Consider the following 27,327-nt stretch of genomic DNA (forward strand, 5'->3'; position numbering starts at 1 on the left):
ACATACAAGTAAGTCTTTCTCTGTCTAATCTTGAATTTTAAACCTTTATAACTTTGTTATTTGTAAAGATAGTTAAAAAATTGTTAAAAATTGTTTCTCTACTTAGGTATTCGATAACAGTTATTGTGAAGTTTTAATTTATAAAACATATATAAAATAGTTAAATGCTGTGCCGTGCCGTGCCTTATTTAAGTGTCATTTATGATTTGAAAGAATCCAACAGTTTTAGGACCTATACCTAATAATATAGTTGATGCTAAAGAGAAGATAGAAGAAATAGATGTACAGTCAGCCAATTTCATTCCTAGGTCACCACAGGGCCGGGTCGTAATGATATTTAACGTCATTCGATAAAAGTTAGACATATAAAATTAGGTAACATGATAATGATAATCCAAAAATTTCGGGCGAAAAAAGTTGGGGTAATATTTTCCACGTCTAACAGTACCTATAGTGAGTGCAAATAAATAGGTTTTTAGTAAAAATTTCATTTTTAATAAAAGATTTTTGCCGACTGTATTTTTTGTTGACTAAACTTGCATTGTCACACAAACTACATTTGCATACCAAATTTCAAGTCGATGCCATTAACCGTTGAAGAGTTTCGTCCTGCGGAGGCGATCCTGGCCGGACTACCAGAATGTCATTATCAGATTATTGTATTGTCACGCAATTTATATGAGTGTACCAAATTTCAAGACAATCCGACTAAAACTTCTAAGTGGGTCAAATTTAACTTGCAAGATACAAGATACATTGCAAGTTAAATAAAAGCTTTTAAAATCTTCTCATGTTGTCTTCAAAAAACACCACACGTTTCTCCGACCTTGGCCCAGACTACGATATGTCTAATAGATAGATATTTGCATTTAGATTTCTGGCCATTAACTTTTTAATATAATTCGTAACAGAAACAGAACTTTCGTAATAAATTACACAATATCCTGCGAAATTTTTAGACTCACAAACATATGCAAATATTAACTGTCTATGCGATAGCATCGCATTGTTGCTTTAAAAAATTGCGTGTATTAGGTGTGAATGGTAAATTGTCTTTATAGCATTAATTACCTGTATGACGTTGAGTACTATGACCAGCAAGCGTAAAATTAAATAATGCAGTAAGACGCAACATATTCAATACTATTAAGAAATCGAAATTTTGCAAATCATCATCATCCCAGCCTATATACGTCCCACTGCTGGGCACAGGCCTCCTCTCAGAACAAGAGGGCTTGGGCCATAGTTCCCACGCGGGCCCAGTGCGGATTGGGAACTTCACACACACCATTGAATTGCTTCGCAGGTTTGTGCAGGTTTCCTCACGATGTTTTCCTTCACCGCATAGCTCGTGGTAAATTTCAAATGTAATTCCGCACATGAATTTCGAAAAACTCAGAGGTACGAGCCGGGGCTTGAACCCACGACCCTCTGCTTGAGAGGCGATAGGTCAAACCACTAGGCCACCACGGCTTTTGCAAATAAGCCCCTGAAACTTAAAAAGTGTTAGTGCTAGGAAGCTGTAATTTTGCATAGGATGTTTGAAAAAAGGTTTTTTTATGGTACCTTCCCTACACGTAATGTAGGGATGATTTCTGTTTCTAGTCTCGTCGAGCGGGATATTGTTAAATAGGTTATTAAAAATATCATAGGTCTGCTCAGGTTATTTTTCGATTGAGGGATCCGTAAATCGTGAATAATAAAACTATTCTGAATACGATAACTACAGGGGAAAACTATAAATATATATAAAAAGAATACAAAAGCTAAGCTACAGACACACGAACGGACGAGGATACCAAAATAATGAATTTGGTTACTGTCATTTTGGTTACGGAACTGCAAAAACCACCGACCGATGATAAAGAATCACTGCATTGATAAGATTTTCATCAATCAAAATATAGTAAACAAAGTCAAAGAACCGAACTGACCAGTGACCAGCTTCTCACGTGAGTTTACTAACTTAACCTCAATATCTCAAACATACCTACAATAGTGGCCTTTGAAATACCTATAATACAGTGAATCGGTTACCATTCACATGTAAATCCGAATCAACGTACACCAGTAACATGCTCAGAGCGCTTTTAACAAGATATGGAATAAATAAATTTTAGCACAAATGCGATTCCTTTTATAAAAATTGGTAAAATAATAAAAATAATAATTAAAAGTTAAAACAAAAAAATAAAATTTAAAATTACCATTTCGATGACCTTTTAGAAAATATGAACAATAAATGAAATAAAAAAAAAATAAGTACTTACTTTAAAAAATGTAACAAAAAATTGAACAAGATTCTGTTGAAATTTTTTTTTATACCTGCTTTTTTGCGGACTGTACTTTTTGTTGACTATACAAGCATTATGATCCAAATTACATAATTATGTATACCCTAATTTCAAGTCAATCCGACTACTACTCGTAGAAGTGGGTCAAAATGAACTTGCAAGATTTGACCCGACGAAAACATCGACAGATAGCAAACAGGGCAAGTTAAATAACAGCTTGTAAAAACTACAGATGTGCAAGTTGCGGAAAGTTTCCAAGAAGTTGGAAAAGTTCTCGGAAATTTCTGGAAATTTTCACAAGGAATATAGAAAATTTAAATTTAAGAAACGGAATGTTTCAATCCCGATACAAAGTGTGAGAAGTTTCCGAAATTTTCCTATATAAAAAAATCCGCAATTTTGGAAAGTTTTCTTTGGCACATCAGTGAAAAAACCGATTAGTTTTGATTCAAAAATACGGAGTGAAATTTGAAACGTAATACAATATTGTGTTTAGCCTAGCGCAATTATATGCAACAATTATAATAAATTAACACAACAGGGTATTTTCTGACCTGAATTTGCCATGATCCATATCTATCTAAATAGGTAAATAATAAATATAATATATATACGTCTAACCTGCCTATTATTGCCGCTACCCTATTATGGCCTCTAAATTAAAAAAATGTGTACTTAATAAAAATAAAAACAAGTCTAGTAGTTTAGTTATGAAAACGTATGCAAATTCTAAAAAAATATATTTGGTTTTGGCCAGTTTTTAAGGCGGAATCTACGAGTAAAGCTTCTGTATTTCTTTGGTTTATCGACGTTAGCGGAAAAACCACATACTTTTAGAGCAAAGTTAAGCTAAAGACAACTCCTGTTATGCGTGCAAGAGGTCGAAGCATTTCATCCTCACGCGCAGCAAGGCCTTAGGATTTGGCGCAGACGAGATTGGTTACGGCAAACAATAGTTCCTGACACCTTGCCGGTCATTAGCAGCTGATGTTGGTTAAATAATGATTACGTCAGGGTCGCGTTAAGAATGTAATTGTTAGTTAAAAATATAGTGATTGGGAAAATCACACGTTCCACATTTTTAAGTTGTGGTGCCAATGTCAAATTACTGGAACGTACGTTGACATGTTTTAATTGTCTTAGTAATTTAATAATCAGAAATCGGTCTTGTCGTAGTGCGACGTGACTCCCGCAACAGCGTTCGGCCGAAAAGGATTTTGTTCTCTTGCTCCTGTCAAACTGTTCGCGTTCTGCAGAATTAACCGCAATCCTGTCATCGTAACTGCGGAACTGACATTGACCCAAGCCTTAAGGCCGCCATTAAGGGGAATAATAATAATAAAAAATCGGTCAAGAGTATGTACTAGAGTATGTCCTAGTTGACTACGGAACCCTAAAAACCGGGCACGTTTGCTTTGTGTCAACCAATTGCCGAGTTGGTTTGGCAGTGAAAACATTACTGATCTGTGGCAGATTTGAGTGCGATTATCTAACGTATTAATCACTCATACCCATTACAACTATTACATTAGCTCAACCACAGTGGCACTGAACGTCGCTTACAAAAGCGATTCTTATAATATTTTGTAAACATATGATACAATATTTTTTGTCAAAATCGGCCGCTATAATAATAAGGAAGGAGTGTTTAATAATAAGTCCATTGTCTGACGGTCGTATCCGTCATGCATTTTGTGCAGAAACGCCGGGAGTGGCGCACGAGTGTTAGTGTACAATATGTGGCTGGTGAGGTAAGGAATTGTTGGGAGAAAGCGGGCTTTTATAGAAAAATGCTAAGCGACGGTTTGGGTCCTAGTGCAGTTTATAGTGACGTCATATTTTGTGATACTGGTACTCCGAAAAATATACAACTTTCTGGAATGATTGGGATTTATTACATTTCTATGTCATTTGGCACCGTATTTATGTGAAATATTCGCAGTTTTTTTAATGGACGTTACTGGATTGTTTACTAACCCACGTCTCGCACACAGGTAACTTAGAAAAATTGAACCGATTTCAAAATGAAAATGAAAAAGTTGATTCCACACACAATACACATACAATTATTACTACAAAAACAACAAAAGGTTAAAATATAAAACAACAAAAAACAAGCAAACAAAAATGTGTGTGAAAAAGGTCCCGCCTCAGCAAAAGTAAATGCGGACTCCTGGGGTGGAATCAGCGCTGGTCTTCTGACGAGACACAAAACTGTATTGTATTTAATTAAATAACCAACAAAAGGTCATATGTAAAAAAAAACGACTTATTTCATGAGGTGTCAGTGTGGTTGCATTCGAATTTATATACTTACCTACAGTAGTTACGTAGCACTCATGTAAATATTTCTTTTAATATAGCTGGCACCGACCTCAACGAAATAGTTCACATATTTTATTTAGAGATTTGAAAAGTTAACTTATTATATCCTTTTTGGTGGTAGTTTTTTTTTGACATTCATAAGTGCTTGTTTTAGCCTAAATTGAATAAAGATATTTTAACTTTGACTTTGACTTGGGTATTTCATTCAATATATTACAGTTTTGAATTCGCTTGACCCCCCCCCCCCTGTATAATGCAAGAGACATGATATTTGGCGCAGGTTTTAATGCAACGTTAGTAAAATTCACGATTTAACTTTTGGGTATTTCCGCACAATATTTTGATAAATCCCGGAATATTCAATATATATTGTTAGGCTTTATGGTTTGTGCGAAGCCGTGTGGTAGGGTAGTGTATTATAATTAAGACTTTATTTGTAAATACTTCTTTCTGCTGTATTTAACTGAATCGCCTCGCTTCTGCGCTGTTTTATGTCAAACATTTCGCAATAGGCTAGTGACCTGTTTAATTGTAATTAGTCCAATGAACTTAAAGAATTTCTTTGCTCACCCGCGACCTTATGATAGCTAAGTTTATGCAAGATATGCGTGTTCATGCAGTTCCTCCACCTCCACACTAAGAATACACAGAAACCACACAAATCCATGTATCACCACCACCACAATACACTGACGGGTTTCGAACTCAACCAGAGTAGTGTCGTAATCAGTGTATTGTGGTGATGGTGTCTGGTGATACATGGGTTTGTGTGATTTGTGTGTATTCTTACAGTGTGGAGGTGGTCCTGACCTGTGCATGAACACGGATATCTTGAATAAACTTAGCTATCATAAGGTCGCGGGTGAGCAAAGAAATTCTTTTAGTTGATTGATATGGACCTCCGCAAAGTAACGCCTGATTCAATAAATTATCTAATTAGTCCGTTATTTAGATTATTAGAAAATATTACACGTTTTGTCTTTTGTCAATTAATTAAAAAAAATATGAAGATATAGCCAGCTATCTATAGTTCCGTGTGACGTTACGCCGTGCGACGCTTTTTAGCATGACGTGACGTCACGGACTCTCACTCCCGAACGATGCATGGCGCGCTTCATATTTGTAATTTTTACCCAACTGCCCAAAGGAGGGTTATTTTTTTCGAGCGTATGTATGTATGTATGTATGTATGTATGTATAAATGTATGTATGTAAGTATGTATGTGGGTATGTAGTCCATTTCTTTGGTCCTCGCTGCATCCTAAACGGCTAGACGGATTTTTACATTATGAGGTATCATTGGATTCGTCGTAACTCCATCCATCTCCATCTCCATCAGGAGACCCACTTGCTCGTTTGCCATCCAGTCGAATAAAAAAAAAAGCTGTCGGAGTGACATAGGCTATATAATATTTCAATATGGCGTCTGCGAAAAAAATATGGCGGAGGAATGAAAAAAAAAATCTGTATTGTAATAATATGGGTATCAAATGAAAGCCAATAATTAACCCATTCTAAATATATGGGCTATAATACTTTTTATCTACACCCATATCGTAAATCCTCAATTATGCGTTCAAAAACCATAGGTAATGACCAGCATTACGACATTGGACTCTATTATGAACACGGCTGTATCGTAATGGTCGTTACGATACAGAAATCTGTATCGTAATGAGATTTCATACATCATTACAGCACGGGGGATGGGGGTGCCGCGACCACGTGCAGCAGCAAGTCGTCGCGCGCGCAGCGGGCGCAGCTCGTGGCGCAGACATACCTACCTAGTTAGAGTTAATGCAGGTTATTCTCAATGGTTCGCGGAACACATGATAGAGGATTTAACATATGCATATAGATAAAATATTGTATGCAACTGTACGTAATTAGGCCTTAAAACACTCATGTGACCCACACTCGTGTTTTAAGGACCTCTATTACGATACAGTTGCATAAAATACTATAATCTACGGATTTTACCTGAATATCAAAAAAGTGTAAAATAAAACAACTTCAACAGTCTTCAACAGTCGGGACCCATTTAAATCGTGACGCTCAAAAACTCTTAGTAATGGGTCCCGACTGTTGAACTTTAAATTAACTACTTAAAAGAGTTCTAGACTAGGCTTATTTTCTTCTTTTTAGTTTGTGCAGTCGGGTTTTTAGATTTTTTTATTTAATTTATTGATTGACAAAAGAAAACGTGGCCAGTATTTTTTGTCAACCTAAATGACGGACTAATTAGAATTTAGCCAATTGTCGGGCAAATACTTTCAATTCGCGGTGGTTGAAAATGAAACAAAGTGGATTACTTCAAACATGTTTCCAACAGAATATAAGTAGTCAGGTTTACAACTTCCTCTGTTGTTTCTGTAAATAATCCCAGCCGTTGCTTCAGTACACATAAAGCCGTAAAGATTCTTATGTTGTTGAATTGTTGGTTGGGCTTTACATATTTTCAGGTTACTATAAAAATAAGTTTCTGTCAAAAATTTCCTTTTGTATATTTTTTTGTTGACTGTACTTGCATTGTCATCTTAACTACATTTCCGTACCAAACAAGTCAATGTCGTTAAACGCCGAAGAGTTCCGTCTTGCGGAGATTATCCGAGCTGGACCACCAGGATTTCCCTGATATATTAGTATTGTCACCAGATTCATAGGTATAAGTGGGTTAGATTTAACTTGCAAGATTTGACAATTACATTGCAATTGCACGTAAATAAAAGCTTGTAAAAAGGACTTCATTTACCAAGCCCACGCTGACTTTTCTTCTGGCTGGACTCAATTACTACAGTCACGTCTGCTGTCTCAAGAATTAGCTATGCTATTTGTCCTTCTCAAGGTGTCAAATTATCTCTATACCAAATTTCATCAAACAGACAGAGTTACTTTCGAATTTGTAACAGTATATAATACTAGCTGATGCCCGCGACTCCGTCCGCGTAAAGGTATGAAAAATAGTTTAGCACGTACGTCCTATTCTCAAACCTACCGAATAGGTATACACAAAAAACATAAAAATCGGTCAAGCCGTTTCGGTGGAGTTTGGTTACAAACATTGTACACGAGAATTTTATATATTAGAAGAAGATGTAATTAGTATGTTTGATAGCATATAAACTTGTCATTTTTTCATCAATCATCATATGCTTCCAAGTTTCCATTGACTTGTTTTACAACTTTTTAAGTAACTTTTTAGATTGACAAAAAAACCTGGCCAATATTTTCTAATAATCTATATGACGAACTTATTAGAATATATTTTTTTGTGTTAAATATTTATGATGAATAAAAAATATATATCTCGTTGAGTTTTTCGCCAGAGCCTATACTACGAAGTGCCAAATTCGAACTTCGTATCTTGCCGTCCCGCTAACGCTTATATTATTTAATACGAGAGTGAGAGGGACAGTACGATACGAACTTCGATTTTCGAATTTCGTAGTAGCCTCCATGTTCTTTTTACCCGACTGTCGAAGGAGGGTAATGTATTTTTAAGAGGTTTTTTCGAATCGGTGGTAGATTTTTTGACATTCAATTCAATTAATTGACTTGTCATATTCATTTTAGGCTTAAATTGAATTAATAGTACTTCTGGCTTTAAAGAACTTTAAGCATCGACATTCATGGCGATGATTGATCAAATGTTACTTAATGATATCATCATTAACAATGGTAGAACATTAGAGTCATAACAAACTGAAATTAACAAAAACCATCACATTGTGACTTGCTCTCACAATGACCTAAGTCACAACACAAGACTAGTCTTTAATAAAACAGTATTTAATTTCAGACATAAAAATATCACGTGTTATGTGTTTTATATTAGCAGTACGTTAGGGCCTTATTACACTAGCGTAACAGTAGCGATAGCGAGCGTATTTTGTATGAAGGCGATCACGCAACGAGTTCGCCGCGACTGATATTTGTATAGAAAACACGCTCGTAACTTGCAAGTGTGATAAGGCCCTTAGCGTTTTTCTAATGAACCCTGCGTGTTTCTAATACTTAAACTCTTGTGAGACATATTGATAAAAATGACTAAATTACACGGTTCAACTCACGATTATAAGCCAGGAACGGTCCGACAAGTTTCGATCTTTCCAAAAGATCATTCCTGTTGTCTCTGATCCCTTTACTTCCGCGCGAGGACCCGTTGGTTCCCGGCTTATATATGGAATATAATACTAAACGTGGTTTTTTTTTGTTTCAGGTCGTTAACGATATCGTTAGCAATCGTGTTAACGATCATCGCCCCGACAAATAGCTTCACGATCCGGCACCGTAATGCATCGGATCTCGTTGCTGAGGATAGTACCGTTGTTGAAGTAAAATATGAAACACCCGACGAAATCAACACGCCTAGGGAAGATGAGCCCGTGACGGTTATACCAATCCAAAGAAATACAGAAGCTATAACAGCTAAGGATGATCCAGGTGTTACAGAAGCGGACCAAGAAGCTACGGAACGCACTTCAGTAGATAAAGTACCCACAGAAGGTACAGAAAGTATAACAACTGACGATGTTGTGCAAACTGTTGGCGGCATTACTCAAAAGGATTGGTTCGATACAACTGTATTACTTGAAACTGAGAAAGTTGAAAATGATACGGAAACGAGCCCGAGCGCTAACTATACAAGTCCGAGTCCTAAAATTATTTTACATAGTACAGAACTCGATAATATAATATCGGCTGTCGAACAACAAAGTATATCGTCTTCAGCTCCAGTCACACTAACTGAAAGAGGTACAACTTTAGTGGCAACAACTGACGAAGAAAACATCACAACAGAAGAAGAGACCACTAACACTGAGCCAGTTCCTACCGTGTCAGTTTCTATGAGCAACCCAATACAAATACAAACTACTGATACAACAACAACGACAGAACAAATACCACAGACAGATACAACAGAGACGACGCCTTTCTGGAAGAAATACACAAACATTGAAAGAATACGTACCACAAATACAGACGCAGATGAAAAAGTAGAAATATCACCAACTGAAAGGGTTGCTGATTCAATTAATGCACATAGTACTCAAGCACGAGTAAGTCTAGAAAAGGCATTCGAATTAGCCCCAGACATTCTGTCTTTGCAACAATTAAAGACTCATCTTATGAAGACTACTAAAGCAATCGGATATCGTGATGGTTTGGAAACATCCAATTCCATTGATGGTCAAACTGAGTCAATTCTGCCAAGTACTGTTGGTCGCGCCACGGCAGAGCAAACAATGGGTAGGGTGACTGAAGAAGGGAATCAACTAGAAATGGTTTCAAAGCGAGCGGGTTATTTAGATCATTCGAAAACAACAATATTCACCGATAGTTCAACGATAGCCAATGCGTCACGTGACGGTTTGATTGAATTGGACGTTATTGGATATGAAGTTGATACAGATAGCTTTGGTACCGGAAATAAGACTTCTCAAAGCCAATTGGTAAGATTACGCATATTATTAACTTGTTTCATGATATCGAAAATACAAACTGAAATATAGATGCACAGAAAAACCAGAAAAAAAAGGCCAGCGCTGGGAATCGAACCCAGGTCTTCGGCATTTCGTGCCGCGGTATAGCACCGCTACACCACCGCTGGACAACGGTACAGACACGAACTTCTCCTATGCACCATATATCTCAGCCTGTTTGTTTCATGATATTGTCCATACTGACTGTCTTTTCGACAAAAAGGCAAACCCATTCAAATCTAGTATTAGCTTATCTTTTACAGTTGCATTGTGTCAGTATTTAGTTAAATAATTGATTACTTTTGCAATAGAATTATGTAAATTTTTAGCAGCCGTGTTGTGACGTAAACTTTTAATTATTAACAATATTGAACTAAAAATATATTTTTTATTTTCAGGCAGAAGACGCAATGAAGGAAGAATTACTTAAAGAATCATTTATTAATGACAAGGAAGAGACGTCTATGCTTTACCGTACCTCTGACGAAGCTAAAAATCAGTTTACTGATGTGACAACATTGAAGTCAATCACTGAGCCCATTCAAAAGGAACTCACTATGGAACAAAAAGTTACAAATAAACTCCCGGAACAAACAACAACAGATAAGCCTCTGGAATCAAAAGTAAAGGATACATCTGAGCAAAAAGTCACGGTTGGATTATCTCAACAAAAAGTTACAGACAACCTTTTAGAACCACAAGTTTCAAATTATCTCTCTGAACAAACAGAATCATATAAGAAACAACAATTTACAACAGAAAACCCCTGGCAAGGAAGAGTTACAGAAGACCTTAGTGTTAAACCAATAAGTCCTGAAAAAAAGGTTACTATAAATCTGTATACTGTAAATCCAAACTACAAACCGCTCAAAAAATTGGAAATACAGCCTCCAAAATCTTTCACACGCGACCCCGATGACAACAGTTGGAGAAATGAAAGTCTTAGTTCATTAGGAATTGTTTTTAAAGCAAAAAACTCATCGAAAGCTTTCACGGAAGTGTTGAAGAATAAAACCGAGGTTGTCATGAATAATTTGCCCGATCAAAACAGAACAGTAGAGAAAGTAGAATTAAGAGACAGGCTGGAGAAAATTGCCGAGAAAAGAAAGTCGAAAAAGAAGAAGACAGATCAATTTGGAAACATAGAATACACAGATTACGAGGAAAATACCAACTCTGGTGATCTGCATACATCCAAGGAAACACCGGCTGGAATCGATCCTCTAGTGTCACCTGTTTCTAGTTCTACTGAAGCCCCTAAAACGCCATCATCAAGACCACCGTCAACGCCACCATCCAAACCACCGTCAACACCACCGTCAACGATAACTAGCACTAACTCGTTAATTACAAACCCTTATACATTTGCAAGTACAGAAACACCGAAGAAAACGTTTAATTTGCAAGAATACTATGACACATCGGAGGAAGACGATTATGTAACACTTTCGAAACTCGATATCATGAAGGCCACTACTAGACCGAGGGTTCAGTGGCCAGTGACACAAAGTATAATAGAAAATACAAACCCAACACAATTATTCCCAGAAAGGAAACCGACAGTGCAATATTTCCCTCCGCGAGCCAAGCCGAGTACAGATGACGATATCAACGACTATACACCGCCAAGTCACAGCACTGTGACATTGCCTCAACAATTTACTGAAAGCAAAAGCTATCCCAGTAGGAATCAATTCCCGAATGAACAAATAAATTACGCTTCGAACGAGAAAGGAAATCAACCGTTTGGAGTGCAGCACATCCAATATAGGCCGGTGGCTGTAAACAAGAACGCTTATCTCACACAACAACCGAAACTACCAACTGAAGGCCCACGTGAAATCCCAGAAAGCTACAATCGCGGTTTTGTCATAAGACATTATAAGGATTTAATAGATGCAGCAATCAAGGACGACGACTACGATAGAAACATGTACCCGTACACCGAACAGCCGCTGCCAAAAATGACGGTCCTTGCAGAAAAAACGCCGGTGAAATCGGAGGAATACGACTACGATGCGCGGAAGGAAGTACTAGATAGATTCGTGGATAATTTCAATCAGAACCACGAACAGTTTAAGGCCGATTTTCCGGTGGTATTTAACACTAGTATTGTGCATCAGCACGGCCCTGAAGACGGGAAGGTTTTGGCGTCTTCTAGTGCTATGTTCAAACGTTTGTACAACGATGCTACAGCGACCAAGGCTAATGGCTTTATATTTACAAACAAGCCGTATGACCCTAATTGTGAGAATATAACTGTAGAATTGTCGCCGGCGTACGAACTGCACTATTATGTACCTGATCAAGAAGAAAGAGAGGAGCAAGCGGTTAAAGTCACTATACCGTATGGATACAGAATATAAACGCCTCGTAACATTTTTATATGCCTCCAATATCTACTTATACAAGGCTTAGAAAACATTTTCCAACGAATTTATTAAATCAAGCGTTACTTTATCTCCGCCTGTTGTAACGTCTGCTCTGTGGTTTAAAAAAAAAGCGAAAAATGCGCGCGGGATATCCTTCATTTTGATATACTCGTGGTCTAGTTGGAAATTACAAACTGTCGTAACATTGAGGGTATGGAATTTTAATAGGCTAGATTTCTTAAAAGAAATAGCCCTTAGTTATCAAAAAATATTAGAAGCTTATTTTTTCTTTTATCAATAACCCTCCTTTGGGCAGTCGGGTAAAAAAAATGAAGACATATAGCCTGTTAAAGTTGTGTGACGTCATGCCTTGGTTCATTTTTACTTAGGTATACTCGTACCTACGTGACGTGGACCCGAACTTTGACATACCTACTTTATCTTTGTAATTTTTTGTTTGATTGACATTACAAAAAATACCTAACCAACATTTTTTGATAGTGTAACTTTCTGAGGGGCTATTTTTTTTTACTCAGTACACTACAAAATTATGATTTAGATATTTTGAATTAAGGATGGATTTATTCTCTAAAGCGCTGATTGTTAAAACAGGAAAATTCATTCTCCAAGATATTGGCTTCAATAACAGACACGTCTCACGTCTACACGGGTCTACTACGTCACAGGTCTACACGGTTTCTGGTTTTTCTAAATTCTTAGTATTCCGTGACGGCAACGGGTTTTTTGACAAAGGATAGCAAGAGTTTTGGTCCTTAGATTAAAACTGATCTTCTGTTTTACGTGATGTCTGATAATTAAAAGTTATGAAAAGTTGTGGTTTTTAGGGACAAGAACACGAAATTGTAGTGTGATTCATTGTTCGTCTATACCTAGGTATGTGGAGATCTACAAAAGATTTTAGACAAGATTGCAGGCGAAATCTCTTGTATTGTATTATTAACCCTCTAAAATTTTGATTAGAGTTGGGTGGGTCCGTTCAATAGTAAGAGATGTAAGTATAGTTCAATTCTCCAGTGTGTTAAAATAGGTAGTTAACCAAAATATAATATTTAAAATATTTGGATATCTAGAACGGGATGTAATATATGTAACCTCTGTTAAAGCTAGAAGTAGGTTATTCGTTCTTGTATGATGCCCTCTCGGTCAAAAATGACCTTTTAAAAATAATGTATTGTCGATTGGTTGTCGAAGTATTAAATATCTACCTTTTGTAGATTTATATATTTAAGTTTTAATTGTTTATTAATGACATGTTAAATTACATATATTAATAATATACTAAATATACTCAGTGGCACAAAAATTTGGCCCACTACATAGAAAATTACCTATTAGGTACTGCATACATTTGAGGGCCAGATGTTTTGCCGCTCAGTATATTATTATTATATATTAATAGTATATAATATACTAAATCGAAGTCCAGGTGTTTGTTGAATATTGAGGAACGATTAATATTAAGCGCGGACCGTATAGTAAGTAGGTAGGTACTCACTATTTTATTTCTCTTTCAGTCGCGTACAAAGTAGGTACAAGTCAGGTGTACCTAAAGATAATCGACACCGCCAAAGTTACAAAAATATGTATACACGACTTCAAGGACGTGAATACTTACATATTTTTGTATCTTTGGCCGTGTCGGATATTTTTGCACTTGACTGTACAGCGCATTGCCTAGCTTGCTCACTGGATTGAGTGCTTGTGAACTGTCAGCATCAAAAGTAGCTGGTTACTTTTTTACTCTGTCACATTAACACATTTGTCAATCTTGTAGGCACTACGTACGTGGCTGTAAAACGACAGAATACAAAATCCAGCTACTTTTGATGCTGACTGAACAAGTGACGGCAATATTTATCAAGTTCGTTTTTAAGTACTTTATATCAAAAAGCTCACCGAGCGCCATTTTTAGGTCATTAAAATCTGTATAAGTCTGTAATCTGTACCTAATAAATATAGCTACTTCTATAAGGGCATTTACACTCGACAACTACTCTACTGTCAAAAGGGAAGCCAGATTAATGAATAGGCGATGTTTTTCCATCGTATTTTGTAGGAAAATTTCGTATTTATCATGCATTCTCAACTATAGTAGTCCGCCGCTAACAAGTCAATCCTGACACCTGTCATCCTGGTACAGTCAGCGTCATATAGTACCTACGTAGCAGTCAAGATTACAAAATACTTGGAAACATCCAAATAGTCATTCATTAACATCAAAGCGATCAAATTGCTCAGGACATCCATCGTGTACAAATAAATCCGAGCACGCACGTCGATACTGGTAGCGTAATATCCGAAAGTATGGGACACACTAGAAAACTGAGCTTTATTTAAAAGGTTTAAGGTTTAATCTCGAGTTGAGTACTAAATAAATTAACACGTCATAAGATTCGACTTTTTGTTTTTGACGATCACCGAAAAGATTACCAACTTGTCAGTGATAGTTCCGTCTCTTTTATTTGGAGCCTGACGGCTTTTTTCACATTTTTATTTACATTGTCAGAAGTTCGGATTAACGGATTTCCTTTTAAATATGGCTTGAATTGGCCAGTATAATTACATTATAAACGAGTTTTTATTTAATTAAAAGGGTAATGACATGTGCATTTTTGCACCAAGATACTGAAAATGGAACACCGTTCACATTGTATTAAAGATGAATAGCTAACTGGATCAGTGGACCTTACACGGTATGTAATGAAGTCAATTTTCCTGTGGTGTCCCATACTTTTGGATACTTTGACTGCTACGGTACTAATGTCGGCTTGAATGTTATAAAGTATTTGGCGACGTGCGTGCTCCGGTATATTTGTACACGATAGATGTCTCGAACAATTTGACCGCTTTGACTGAGTCACTGGTAATGGCTATTTTGTATGTTTCCAAGTATTTGGTGATCTTGACTGCTAAGTACTATATGAAGCTGACTGTACTAAATACGTCAATGTTTTTGTTTTAGTTTAGGAGTAATACGTGTCAGGCAGGATTGACCTCTTAACGACGGACAACTCTATAGCTTGAAGTTTACTGAAGCTAATTTTGATAAAGCAATACGAACTTTTCCGGCCAAATACGATGGCATAACATTATTCACTACAACTGTACTTGTGGCCTGTTTAAATTTCGTCTTGCTTGACATGTCAAAATCGATATGATTGATTATATCGATGTTAATGGACCTTTGCGAGGGTTAGGTGGTCAAATCCAATAATTCGTACTACTTTTACATGAGTGCCTAGTATTCTTCTTTCAATAGTCGATTATCTTTAGGTAGGTACATAAAGTTTGACCACGCAACCCTCCTTTACTTGTAAGTTGTTGTGTTAAAAGTCAGCGTAACTTCTTTCTTAAGGCGAAAGAAAAAAATCCAAAACGAACAAACATACAAACTTATTTTACATAGTTTTATTGTGATAGTTTTTCTGAAATATAATTTAATACACAGGTTTTCTCTCTGATGTGTAATTATAAGTATAAAATCAACAAATAAGAACGAATAGCACATTGACATAAAAGTAGTTGTTGCGCGCAAAAATCCTGCATTAATTTATGTTTCGTTTAAGTTCTAGATTAAGGTCGTTTGCCAAAGTTGTGTAAGTAGCTAATATATATAAATAGATACTTAAATTTACTTAATTATAATTAATATAAATCTGTATATAATATCTTATGTTTGTAGATCACGTTTCACCGAGTAGCATGGAGTCAGTACTAGAAAAATTATGAAAATAATTAAAACTATACAAATTATTTTACTGCTTTTCATTTCACTGATTGTGATAACTAAAATTTATTTTTTAAGGAAGCCAACAAAATTTTACTTCTTATGCTCGTATTCGTATTTACGCTGTATCTGGGCGACATCACTTTGGTCACCTTTGGTGATCTCCTGCATAAACTCAAATCTTCGTCTATGACGGCGAATCAGGCGTTACTGCTCAGTCTGTTAGCTCCGATGCCGTTCATAATTATTTTATTTTACTGGAAGCTGGGGGAATAGTATATAGTCTAGATCATCTACTTATGACGTAAGTGTATGTACTTCGTTTTTTAACATTAGAAAACTAACTAACTAATTTGGCTCAGGGACCCAAAGAGGGTCTTGGCCTCCGAAACGAGAGCATGCCATCTGATGCTGGCTCAGGGACCCGATCGTGCGCAGCCTCTTGCCAGTCGTCGACTTGGAGACGTCGCAGATCCGCCTGGACACTGTCCTCCCAGCGGTACCTACCTGGGTCGCCCAACCGGGCGGCGACCAGTCGGTCGTCCCACATACGCTCTTTTGGCAGCCCGATCCTCTCCCATTCGTACCTAGTAGGTGGCCGAACCAGCGAAGTCTGTGTGATTTTGTTACGCCGATAATGTTGGGTTCAGCCACCAGCACCTGGATCTCTATGTTTTTACGGATTAGAAAAAGGGTAAACAATCTCGACGAGTTTTTTTTAATTGAAAAACGTTTGAAAAAAAAAACAGTACCTAACTTTTACTTATGAGACCAAGATCATTAACATGATCATTATGTCCCTGCTAATTTTACATTTTTTGTGACTTATTTTTCAAAACTGTTTTTCAATAAAAGAGACGTCAAGATCGCTTACCTTCTTCCTAATACGAAAAAAAAAACTAATTATTTTAGTGAAATAAAAAACGCATTTTCGTTTTTAAAATACCATTTTATTGACATTTTCATTTTAGAATAGTATGCAAACATCACTCGATCGTTCGAACAATCGCAATGGGTTATACGTCATTTTGAGCATAAACATACAATAAAGCACGTGCCCTATTGCCAGCGATGCTACATCGCTATTCGCTAGCAGTAGTGCACATACTTCAAAAATAACGACTATAATACATGCGCCTGCGACACCCGGGACTCGACAAATGCAGAACTGGATGCAATAAATAATTATAATACAATTAAATCATTAATCATCTTTACAAATGAACACATTCCTCTTTGGATAAAACAAAAAAAAACCGATTACAATTATATACAAAAAAGTTTCAAATTACGCTTTTTAGATGTGTCCATTCTTGTTTTGTAAAAAAATAATTTTGTGCTGTATCTATTGGTAAAGTATTCCAAAACATATACTGAATAAGCATATACACGTTCTGAGCTAGCGTTCAATAGAATGAAAAGAAAAATAAAGTAAGCCAATAGTAGAATAAGTTTCAGAGTTTAAAAAAATTGAGTGTTTCGTGAACGCCATTTAAAATGGCCTTGTGACTTTAGTTTTCGCACTAAACTGTAGGGGAAAATATATCTCTAACGTATTTAGATATCGCGTAGCTTTTTAACGCTAACCTAAAACGAGTATTGCTTTAAAACACAATGTATATATGCTTATCACCATAACAATACGGTTTACATTCCATCGTTCCAAACTTAATAACTACGACCAATCGCAGCATTCGAAATAAACAGACGGTTGCATTTGAAATCCAAAATCGATCATAGACTAACTAAATAAAGAAGCGAAACAGCGAGTAACATGGGCTGGATAAACACCGGCTTACACTAAATGGTAGGTACATTACTGAATACAATATAATCATTTATAATTATAACTATATTTAAATATGCTAGAAGCGTTAATTTACAAGGACATGACACTTTACTTGCTAGACCTGCCTCCCGTCCGTGCACAACTGTCTATGATACTTAAAAAAATAGCACGTCAAAACCATAGATACAAGCTGCTGCGAAAATTTTACTTTTTTTTCACTCTGCAGCATACTTTTTTTGGCGGAATTGATTTTTTTAAGTCCATACACAAGGGCACTATACACTCAAATTCGAACCTACATCGTTACATTAGCCAGTCTTTCGTTTATTACGCTACGCTAACTACGCCGCTACCGCTCCACAACCTCGCTGGAAACTTACAGACTCACTTTTTTTTATCGAAGTTTCACAATGAAGTAACTAAAATGCAGAAAAATACTGTTTACTGTTATGGGGTGACAGTCTTTCCCGGTCCGATAATACAGACATGGAAATACCGACCCCGTTTTTTGGGTACACGCCCATAGAAACTGACATGAGCTTCTATGGGCGTGTACACGAAAAACTGGTTCGGTATATTTTCCATGTCGGTAATATCCGAGCCGGGAAAAAGTGTCACCCCTGGTATGACATTAAAAAGGTCCATGAGTGATGACTGATGGGTTAAATTGTCAGTCTCTGGTCCATTACATTAATTGATATTTGATTTCTCACGAAAATTGACATTAGGTATCTAGATAATTACAACAGTATAATGATTTTTTAATCTGCCCATTAACTGGCAAAATCTCAAGAAGTTTGTTAGGTGTGTTAGCATTCGCTAATGGTCGTCATACCGGAGGCTTCTTCAGTTGCTTGTTTTTTTTTTAGACTGAACGATTACCTGACTATATCAATTTTATTCGAAGTTAAAAATAATCAAAGGCATTTTAGCACGCTTATTAATTACATTAGCTTGACCTGTATTTCTGCATTTAGAAACGTATACATATGTTTGTAAGTTCAAATGAATTAATATTATTAATTAATTACAAAATCACAAAAATGCATGCATTATCCCTTTTACACGCGTTAATAATAATTTAATAAAATATATTTTTGTAACAAAAGCAAGTTTAGCAAGTCTTTTTAAATACATTACGCATGTATTAAGATTTTCGTTTCCAAAATTGATTAAGTAGGTACTTAATTATAAAACTTCGATAAAACACTATTTTTTATGGATTAACCGTTTAGGTATAAAATCAAAATGACGTATGTCAAGCAAAAATATTCAAGGCGTATCTATTGCATTTTATTAGTCTAAGCCATTTCACACTGGCTCACTAGATGGCGTTACGAGTTTAGCCAATCAGACCTCCACAGACTATCTCATAAAACCATTTAGTTGCCGGTTGCTGATAATTTTATAGCAATGGAAGTCAAGTTCGATATCTAACAACTGAAACTGGAGGGATAATAAATGATTCATATTGGCACCTTTCATTTTTGGCACCACCAGTTTTGAAACGAAACAATGGCGATACAAAGAGCACCAAAAAACATTATTTTAGCTTAACGGTGGCAAACTTCTAGAATGTATTAACATTTCACGGCAAGTAGATAGGTATAGCATTTTTTTGTCAATTCATCCTAATTTAGAACTTACCTACTTGTCGCTAGAGTAAAAGTGGTATAAAAAATTTGAATGGTGTTACAATCTAGCCACTATTATAATTAAAATACAGAAATAAAAGCGAATCTAATTTATATAAATGCAACAACACACGAGCTGAATTGACTTTGCCTGTCAGTTTGACTATTAAGTTGGCAGCGCTGGTGAATATTAAAATTGGAATTGAACGAAATAGAAATCAGTGTTGCCAACGTCATTGAAGCATAAAATGAAGTGACGCGCGATAATGTAAGTTAATTTCAAAGGTAAAACTGCTATTTAAATACGACTTTTAAACCCTAATACGATAGTGAGTATGTTAAATTTTCCGTATACTTACAAAACCACATCCATAAAGCTCTAGAGGAAGCCTCACTATACAAATATTATATTAATTAATTTAATGGTTTCATTCAATTAAATATTGTTTTAAATATCATTTACACGATCATACAAATTCTACGCTAAAGCATTCTCGATGTCCAAACTAATCACTATGAACCTTTCCGAGTCAACGCTAATTTTCACAAAATTTCTAAATTTTTATACAATTTTGAATTCGTACCCAATTAGAAAATATATTTTTTCTATTACTTTGCGAGGATATACGCAGAACAAGCACTTATGAAGTAAGTATAGTCAAACTGAGCGACTTTCATAGTTTTGAACTTCGTACAAAATCGGTATGGTCTTTACCAGGTGGGTTTTGACGTGTAGATGAAAAGAAGAAGATCGGAACCAGAAAGATAATCAAAATCAAACCCTAATGGTGGCAACGTGCTAATAGTGCTAGGGTACATTTATATTTGGCATAATTTATCTTTGTTACTTCAAAGTATTCGCCAAATTATAGTTCATTTTCTTCGTTGACAAATATTTTATTTTTGACGGTAAATACTTTAAAATGTAAAAAACTTACAGGAAGATGTTTAATAACTTTTAGTGATGTTATATCCGACAGTTAAGATTTTCGTTCTTTTTACTTCGATCAACATGTTAACTATAGCTATCTGTGGGATCCTGTAATTGGCTCTGTGTTGCTATTCCTTCTACATAATATTGTGTTTTTAGCTGTTGGTTCTCAACAGTGTATCCTCACAAAGTAACTAAATTTAAAAATATCATAATTCTTATCGGAACAAGATTCATAATCGACTAGCAAAGGGGTTAATGCACGGTTTGATCACAATACTTAGCCGATATTGGAATATCACACTAATTCACGTTTGAACCAATGTTGGGCCAACATTGGCGAGCTGACTAGCTAAGGCCATAGGAGTTGACGCTTGAAACAACAAAACCGAACAAGGTCAAATTTTAAATCGCTATAAAAATATTGAAAACCAAGTTCAAAATAAGTGTTTTTTTTTACTAGGCTAGGACTTTCGTCATTGACCTAACAGGGACATAAAATCATTCTCTAAAGATTTTTCTAAAATTATGTAATTTATAATAGCCCTATACAGTTGAATCTTCACAAAACTTATGAAATTTCTACTAAGCTTTGTACCCTTTATTAAATTCCGCTAGCATATTTAGAATGACGAAGCATTATTGGTTTTGAGTTCTAATTGTGACCAAGTGCGATTCACTCCCATAAGAATAACGACTAAGATTTCACATGAAATAAGCACTAGACTAGAGTTAGGCACTTGTCCCACCGCCTACGATGAGCGAGAAGCGAGTAGAGCGAGACACTAGAAACGAGTGGGTGAGCAGCGAGAAGCGAGTGTAGTTTTGTCGCTGGCTGTAAGCGAGTGTTCGAGTGCAACGGGCGATTACTCGCTCCACTCGACTCGCTCGCACGGGGCGGCCGCCAAGCTGATATCGCTGAGCGAGTATCTATAGCTCAGCGAGTTTTATAGCTCTTGTCACTGCGACAAAAGATGTAAGAGCGAGTTCTCGCCGACAGTGTGAACAGCCAGCGATCAACTATTAATATATGTCTCTTTTACTCACACAGGATCTTATATCTTTTGTTCATTTCTTGAGCGAGAAAATAGTCGATAGCCAATCGTTTCCTCGCTGGCGGTGAGACAACTGCCTTAAGTAAAAAAATAGACCAGAGTTTTTAGACTGGTTAAACTATTATTGGAAAATATTTTGTCTGTAGGTACAAGCAAATTTTAAGAACAGAATAAATAGGTCTATAATGCGATGACCCCTTTTTCAATCGGCAGGATATAATATATGTTAAAAATCAAGTGCTCATTTCAAACAATACGAAATCAATTGAATCTCACGTTCGCCCCCTAACGGCGACTGTTACAAATACCTATATAACACTTACATTACACAAAGACATGACTTCAATTCACTCGTATGCAAAAATACACTATATTCTCTTTCATAAGACATGGACATGGGTAGGGTACTACCACTGCATCGGCGGTCATCAAAAAGTTGCGAAATAAGGATAGTGGCAGAGGATGAAAGATACGGAAAAGCATAAAATATATGCGTTATTATGCATATTATGCGTCTGAATGCGTTATTAAGCGATAAGCCCAGATTTAACGTTTATGGACTTGTATAAATTGTTATTACAATTGGGTTTCTTTGCGCGATAGAATCCGGAATACGGAAATTGGTGGAAGAATTAAAGTCACCGCTGGAAAAATATGTAAGTTGAAGTGGCAATGGGCCGGCCACATCGCTCGAAGAACAGATAACCGTTGGGGAGAAAAGCCCTCGAGTGGCGACCACGAACCGGAAGACGAAACGTTGGCAGGCCTCCCACCAGGAAGACTGACGACATCGTGTGAGTTGGGGGAAACCGGTGGATGCAAGTGGCGAGTTGTCGTTCATTGTGGCGTTCTAAGGGGGAGGCCTTTGTTCAGCAGTGGACGTCTTCCGGCTCATGATGATGATGATGAAAGGTTCCTCAGAGGTCACCACGAACCGGAAGACGTAGCGTCAGCAGGCCTCTCGCAAGGTGAAATGAGTAACGGAATGCAGGTAAGTCGCGCTGATGCACGGCTTGGCGCCCACACTGCGTGCTTGTTTCATGTCATCTAATAGATCAGCGCTGCGTGAAGCAGCACGCTGCGTGGGTCCACGCCTTGGCGCACAAGTAAGCGGAGGCCGTAAGAACCTAAGGGGGAGGCCTTGCTTCAATAGTGGACGTCTTCCGGCTGATCGGCGTTGATTCGCTTGGGTTTGAATGATACAGCGCTCCACAAAAGTAGATTATAACCGCCAATACAAATGATAGTCGACTACTGTCCTTAGAAGAATCGTACTGCGTTCGAGTCTTATGCTAAGCGAGCAAGGTTTGATCCTAATGTCTAGTAATGAAATGCAAGGGTACAGCAGGCTTCTCTTAGGCTATGTATGCACTATGCAGCCAACCACGTGATTTTAGCGCGCTGTCCCTCTTTAAAGTATCGTTTAAGAAAGAGTCGTCGTGCTAAAACCGAGCGGTTAGTCGCATAGTGCGCACAGTCGGCCCATGAAAATGATAAGCAACTTAAAACCACGTCACATTGACATTGTCACATTGTGTGTCTATAGTTGTTGTGTGTTTTTCTTGTCAATAAATGTTGTGAGTTTGTGTTTGATTGACAACCTATTTCATCACGCGTACCACCCTGCCTTGATCTGGTTTAATTTGACAAAGTACTAAAGTGCTCAACATATTCATGGGCCGACTGTACGTCGCCTAACGCAGGACCCTATCTTCATTCAGTGGTTCACTTGACAAGTTGTCAGTGTCAAAAAAAAGATGTACATGGTGATTGGTAATATAATATGTTACACTTTTTTGAAGATGTATTGAAGAGCTTTTTTGCAGTAAATTAAGTCATGTAATGCCCTATCCTAAAATCAGTAATTACTGATGATGACGATTTTAAAAAGTATATGAAAAATTACAAATTTATAGCAAAAAAATAATTTACGGCCATTGAATTGAACTGACGAAAAAAAATCAATTACAACTCACAAGTTTAGTTTCAGTTTATACAATTTTCTTTTTCCGTCCATGCTTTTGTCAATAGAAAGTGGTTAATTTTCATGCGTTGTCGTGACGTTATGCTTTTTAGCATAAAAACGCTTAATTTAGTCTAGTTTTTTAAGTTCTTTTGTCAAAATACATTGTTAACAAGTTGACTATAAGTTAGTAATAACTTAACAATAAAAACACTTTGAAATCGATATTTTTCATATTCTTTTGAAGTTATCAATATATCAGTATCTACTGGTTAAGGAGCAGGGTACTAACAAAATTTACTACAAGTGAGCTCCACTTTACGCTACCTCACTGATGTTTCTAAAGCAGGACCTGCATAGACAAACCGAACCATACTAAGTTAAAATGCGTCCATCCTACTGATAATTCGTTATCCTACGTGCATCGGAAGTATTAAAGAGGATATTTAACGCCAAAGGCTGTATTTGGTGAATGTGGAGAGTTTGTTATAAAAATTTAATCAATGTAACAGATGCAACAAATATGCTTTAAACTTAGTGTGTCGATGCCCTAAATGAATGTGACGAAAAAAGACTTATGGCCGCTTTACACATGCTTGTTACTAGCATGCCAATAAGCATGCTAGTACCAGAAGTACCAGTATGCCACTAAATAAGCATGCTCAATAGTAGCACGTGTCTTATACACACATGCTAGTAGGTAGCATTTGCTCAATAGTAGCATGCTTTCGTGCTAGTAACTAGCATGTGTAACGGTAGCTTTAAACTTTTCGTGTAGTGTCATTTCACTATCGACAGTTCGCTTTGCAATAATAGCAATATCAATCAAATTCATTTTGAGCGTTTACGCGTTTAATTTTGTACCACCTGCTACATTAATTAAACTAGTCATCGATAAACCAACGGAACTCAATTTAAAATCACCGTTGATACATCATGTTTCCAAATCCCGCCCCAACCACCAAATACTGTAAAGCTTAGTGTCAGAAATTTAACAGCTAGTGATAATACCTAAAGATACGGTTACATGATCTCTACAGGCCAATCCGAAGCGTCATTGGACCACTGTTTCATAACTACATAACGCCTAAGAACCATTTTACTATGCCGGAGAGGAACATTTGCTGAATATAAAAATGAAGACTGCTAACGACTGAACCGAGTTCAGTAAAAACAGAAAAATAATGCGGCATTACACTAATCCGTTCACCTAATGAGGTCGCCGAACTTGTTATAACTACTTCAAGTAATTATATTGAATCAGACGTCATATCTCACTATCTGCTGCAGTGGCCATAATTAGGCGGTTGTATTGTTGCGGTCAGCGCATGTTGCAGGCGGCAATCGAATGAATGTAATTGCCGCTTAATGCTCAAGCCATAATCTCTGTATCAAAACAAAAAACAACACTCAAAGGTTAGAAAGAGACGGAAATGAAAATGTGCTAGTCCGCCATAGTACCAATGGTTTATAAATGATAAGCGACTAATACAATATGCTTGAAACAGGATCGTATCTAAACTGTTCGCTAGCAAGGATTTCAACGTACCTAAGTTTTCTTTGGTAGGAAAACCAGCCTTTCAACAAATATTTGGAACCAGCCCATACTGACTTGCTTACTCGCCTCAAGTAGCGGACAGTTTAGTATAATTTAGCTTAGGACTTAACTCTCTCAATCGATTTACAGGAGTATTGCACTGATTAATAAGATACTGGGTGTCTGTTTACATAGATGACATTATTGAATTTACTCCATCAAATCAAATTACGCGATTTGAAAAAAATAGTGCGAAGTTTTCATCATTTGTTCATTCGTTTCATTTGATTTGATTGCAGGAACAAATAACTTAAAAATTTGAATACCAACAATTCCACCCATTAAACACTCGAAAATTTGATCTCCACTGACCTAAGACCCACCCAACTTTATCTGTTTTTACTGGGTTAGTAGACAGGCTGACAGTGGTAAAACAAGAAAATACAATGTATCTTCTTTTCATCAAACAAATTTACGATTTACGTGATGGATTTTCTGACACACGGAATATCGTTAGATGTCATTTAATAGATACTGCTTTCGATGATAGATCCGCATGTGGTTACTGTCTTGCTTGAAATTGTCTTATTCGCGCGACCAACGACTTTTTGGGTAATTTTGGACTAGTACCCTGTGTTAAAGGGTGACCGAAACTAGTAACAATAATGTACTAATCACGAGTACTTAGATACGCGCCATTGTGGCGCGCAGGGCGTTCGACGGGTTAAACCGATCGTGACGTAACTGTCAAACGGATTATCCTCGAAAGATCCATGTAAAATTTTGATCAATAGAATTTCAAACAAGTTGACATTAGCTTTGACGTATGTCCTAAATTTAGGATCTTGGGCCTCACGAAGTTATACGATACTAACGCCATCTAGCGACATTTCACCTGTCGGAAAATCCACATTCCGCTCCCTCCCTGCCCGCTATCTATCTACGCGTGGTCTTTATGGAGATCAATTTTCAATTAGCATTATCAGACGACAGCTTCCGTGTAGTGTGTGGCGTGTGCGGTGCAATACTCACGTGCGCGCGCGCACTAGCTGGCGAGTTGGGCCCGCGGCGCGGAACCGAAACCGCTTCGGAGGGACTCTTCCATTAGCCGACAGATTTTGTCGCGGTCCGCCTGGAAAAGCGTTAGTGTTTCCTGTATTTTGTGAAACTTCGTTAAGTGTATGCAGCGAGGGGGAAAATGGTGGCCAAATAAAACTTAAGAGTCTGGTTCATCACTAATTGTTGTGTAAATTTTATGCGACAGATAAAAGTGATGCCCAGAGCCCGGAATTTTCGTGGCACTTTTGAATTATCATAGTGCGCTATCATTCAACGACTTTAAATGTAAATATCGATATTTAGGTATACATATTATGTATATTGATATCGATGTAAAGTCCAGTCGTGTTTAGTAGGTACTGGCGGTACTGGCCATTAATCTGATGGTCTTTGAATAGTAGTTTTATACACATTATTAATACATATTATGTCAATTGTATTACTACTATCATTGGCCATTTTTGTCGCAATTCTCTTCGAGTACAAATTGAAAGCGGGAAATAAGAAATGTGAACTAAACTTTACATATACTTTTAATCTTCTTTAAATGCTGTATTCTATATTGTATCGATATAATGTACATGCAAATGAGAACTCACTATGATAATTCAAACCACGAAAATGACGGTCTCTGTATGCCGTCTCTGTTTGTTTTGCGCGAATAAACGGGGACGGCATCACATTTATGTTTATTTACATATTTTATATGCCGTGCCGAAATTCATGTGCGAAATTACGTTACAAAACCACCAGGTTCTACGGTTAAGGAAAACATCGCGAAGGACCTGCACAAACTTGCGAAGCAATTTAATGGTGTGTGTGAAGTTCCCAATCCGCACTGGGCCCGCTCGGGTACTACGACCAAGCCCTCTCATTCTTAAAAGGAGGCCTGTGCCCAGCAGTGGGATGATGATGATGATGATCACATTTATCCAGCAGAAACGGCACCCACCTCGTGTATGAACCCGAGCTGCACGAGCTCCCTGGCGAGCTGTGGCGCGGAGTCCCGCCGCGATACGCAGCAGGTCAGCTGCCGGTTCATCTTGTCGTCCATACGTAGCAGGATCGTCATCTGTGCGAGGGGAAGGACATTTAACCGGCTCGCTGGATGTTGCTAGAGATATAACGTCTTCGTCA

General features: G+C 37.1%; 2 protein-coding genes across 3 annotated transcripts in view; one reads left to right on the top strand and one right to left on the bottom strand.

Annotated features, from left to right (window-relative positions):
• Positions 1-16,248, top strand: part of LOC141427931 (uncharacterized) — a 29,314-nt gene extending 13,066 nt beyond the window's left edge. Inside the window, exons 1-3 of one of the 2 annotated variants that reach the window (XM_074087542.1) lie at positions 3,879-4,045; positions 8,839-10,072; positions 10,501-16,248. In XM_074087542.1, coding sequence (XP_073943643.1) covers positions 4,032-4,045; positions 8,839-10,072; positions 10,501-12,468 — 3,216 coding nt within the window. In that variant the 5' untranslated portion in view covers positions 3,879-4,031 and the 3' untranslated portion in view covers positions 12,469-16,248. Of the gene's footprint in view, positions 1-3,878; positions 4,046-8,838; positions 10,073-10,500 lie in introns of those variants that run through there. The other variant, XM_074087541.1, reaches the window with a different exon arrangement.
• Positions 16,249-22,703: 6,455 nt separating this feature from the next.
• The window catches only part of Madm (MLF1-adaptor molecule), a 56,532-nt gene continuing 51,908 nt past the window's right edge, over positions 22,704-27,327 (bottom strand). The window contains 2 exon segments of the mRNA XM_074087548.1: positions 22,704-26,263; positions 27,143-27,262. Of these exon segments, the coding sequence (XP_073943649.1) occupies positions 26,177-26,263; positions 27,143-27,262 (207 nt within the window). The 3' untranslated portion in view covers positions 22,704-26,176.

This window comes from Choristoneura fumiferana, chromosome 5 (genome assembly GCF_025370935.1).
Source record: "Choristoneura fumiferana chromosome 5, NRCan_CFum_1, whole genome shotgun sequence".
Lineage (NCBI taxonomy): Eukaryota > Metazoa > Arthropoda > Insecta > Lepidoptera > Tortricidae > Choristoneura > Choristoneura fumiferana.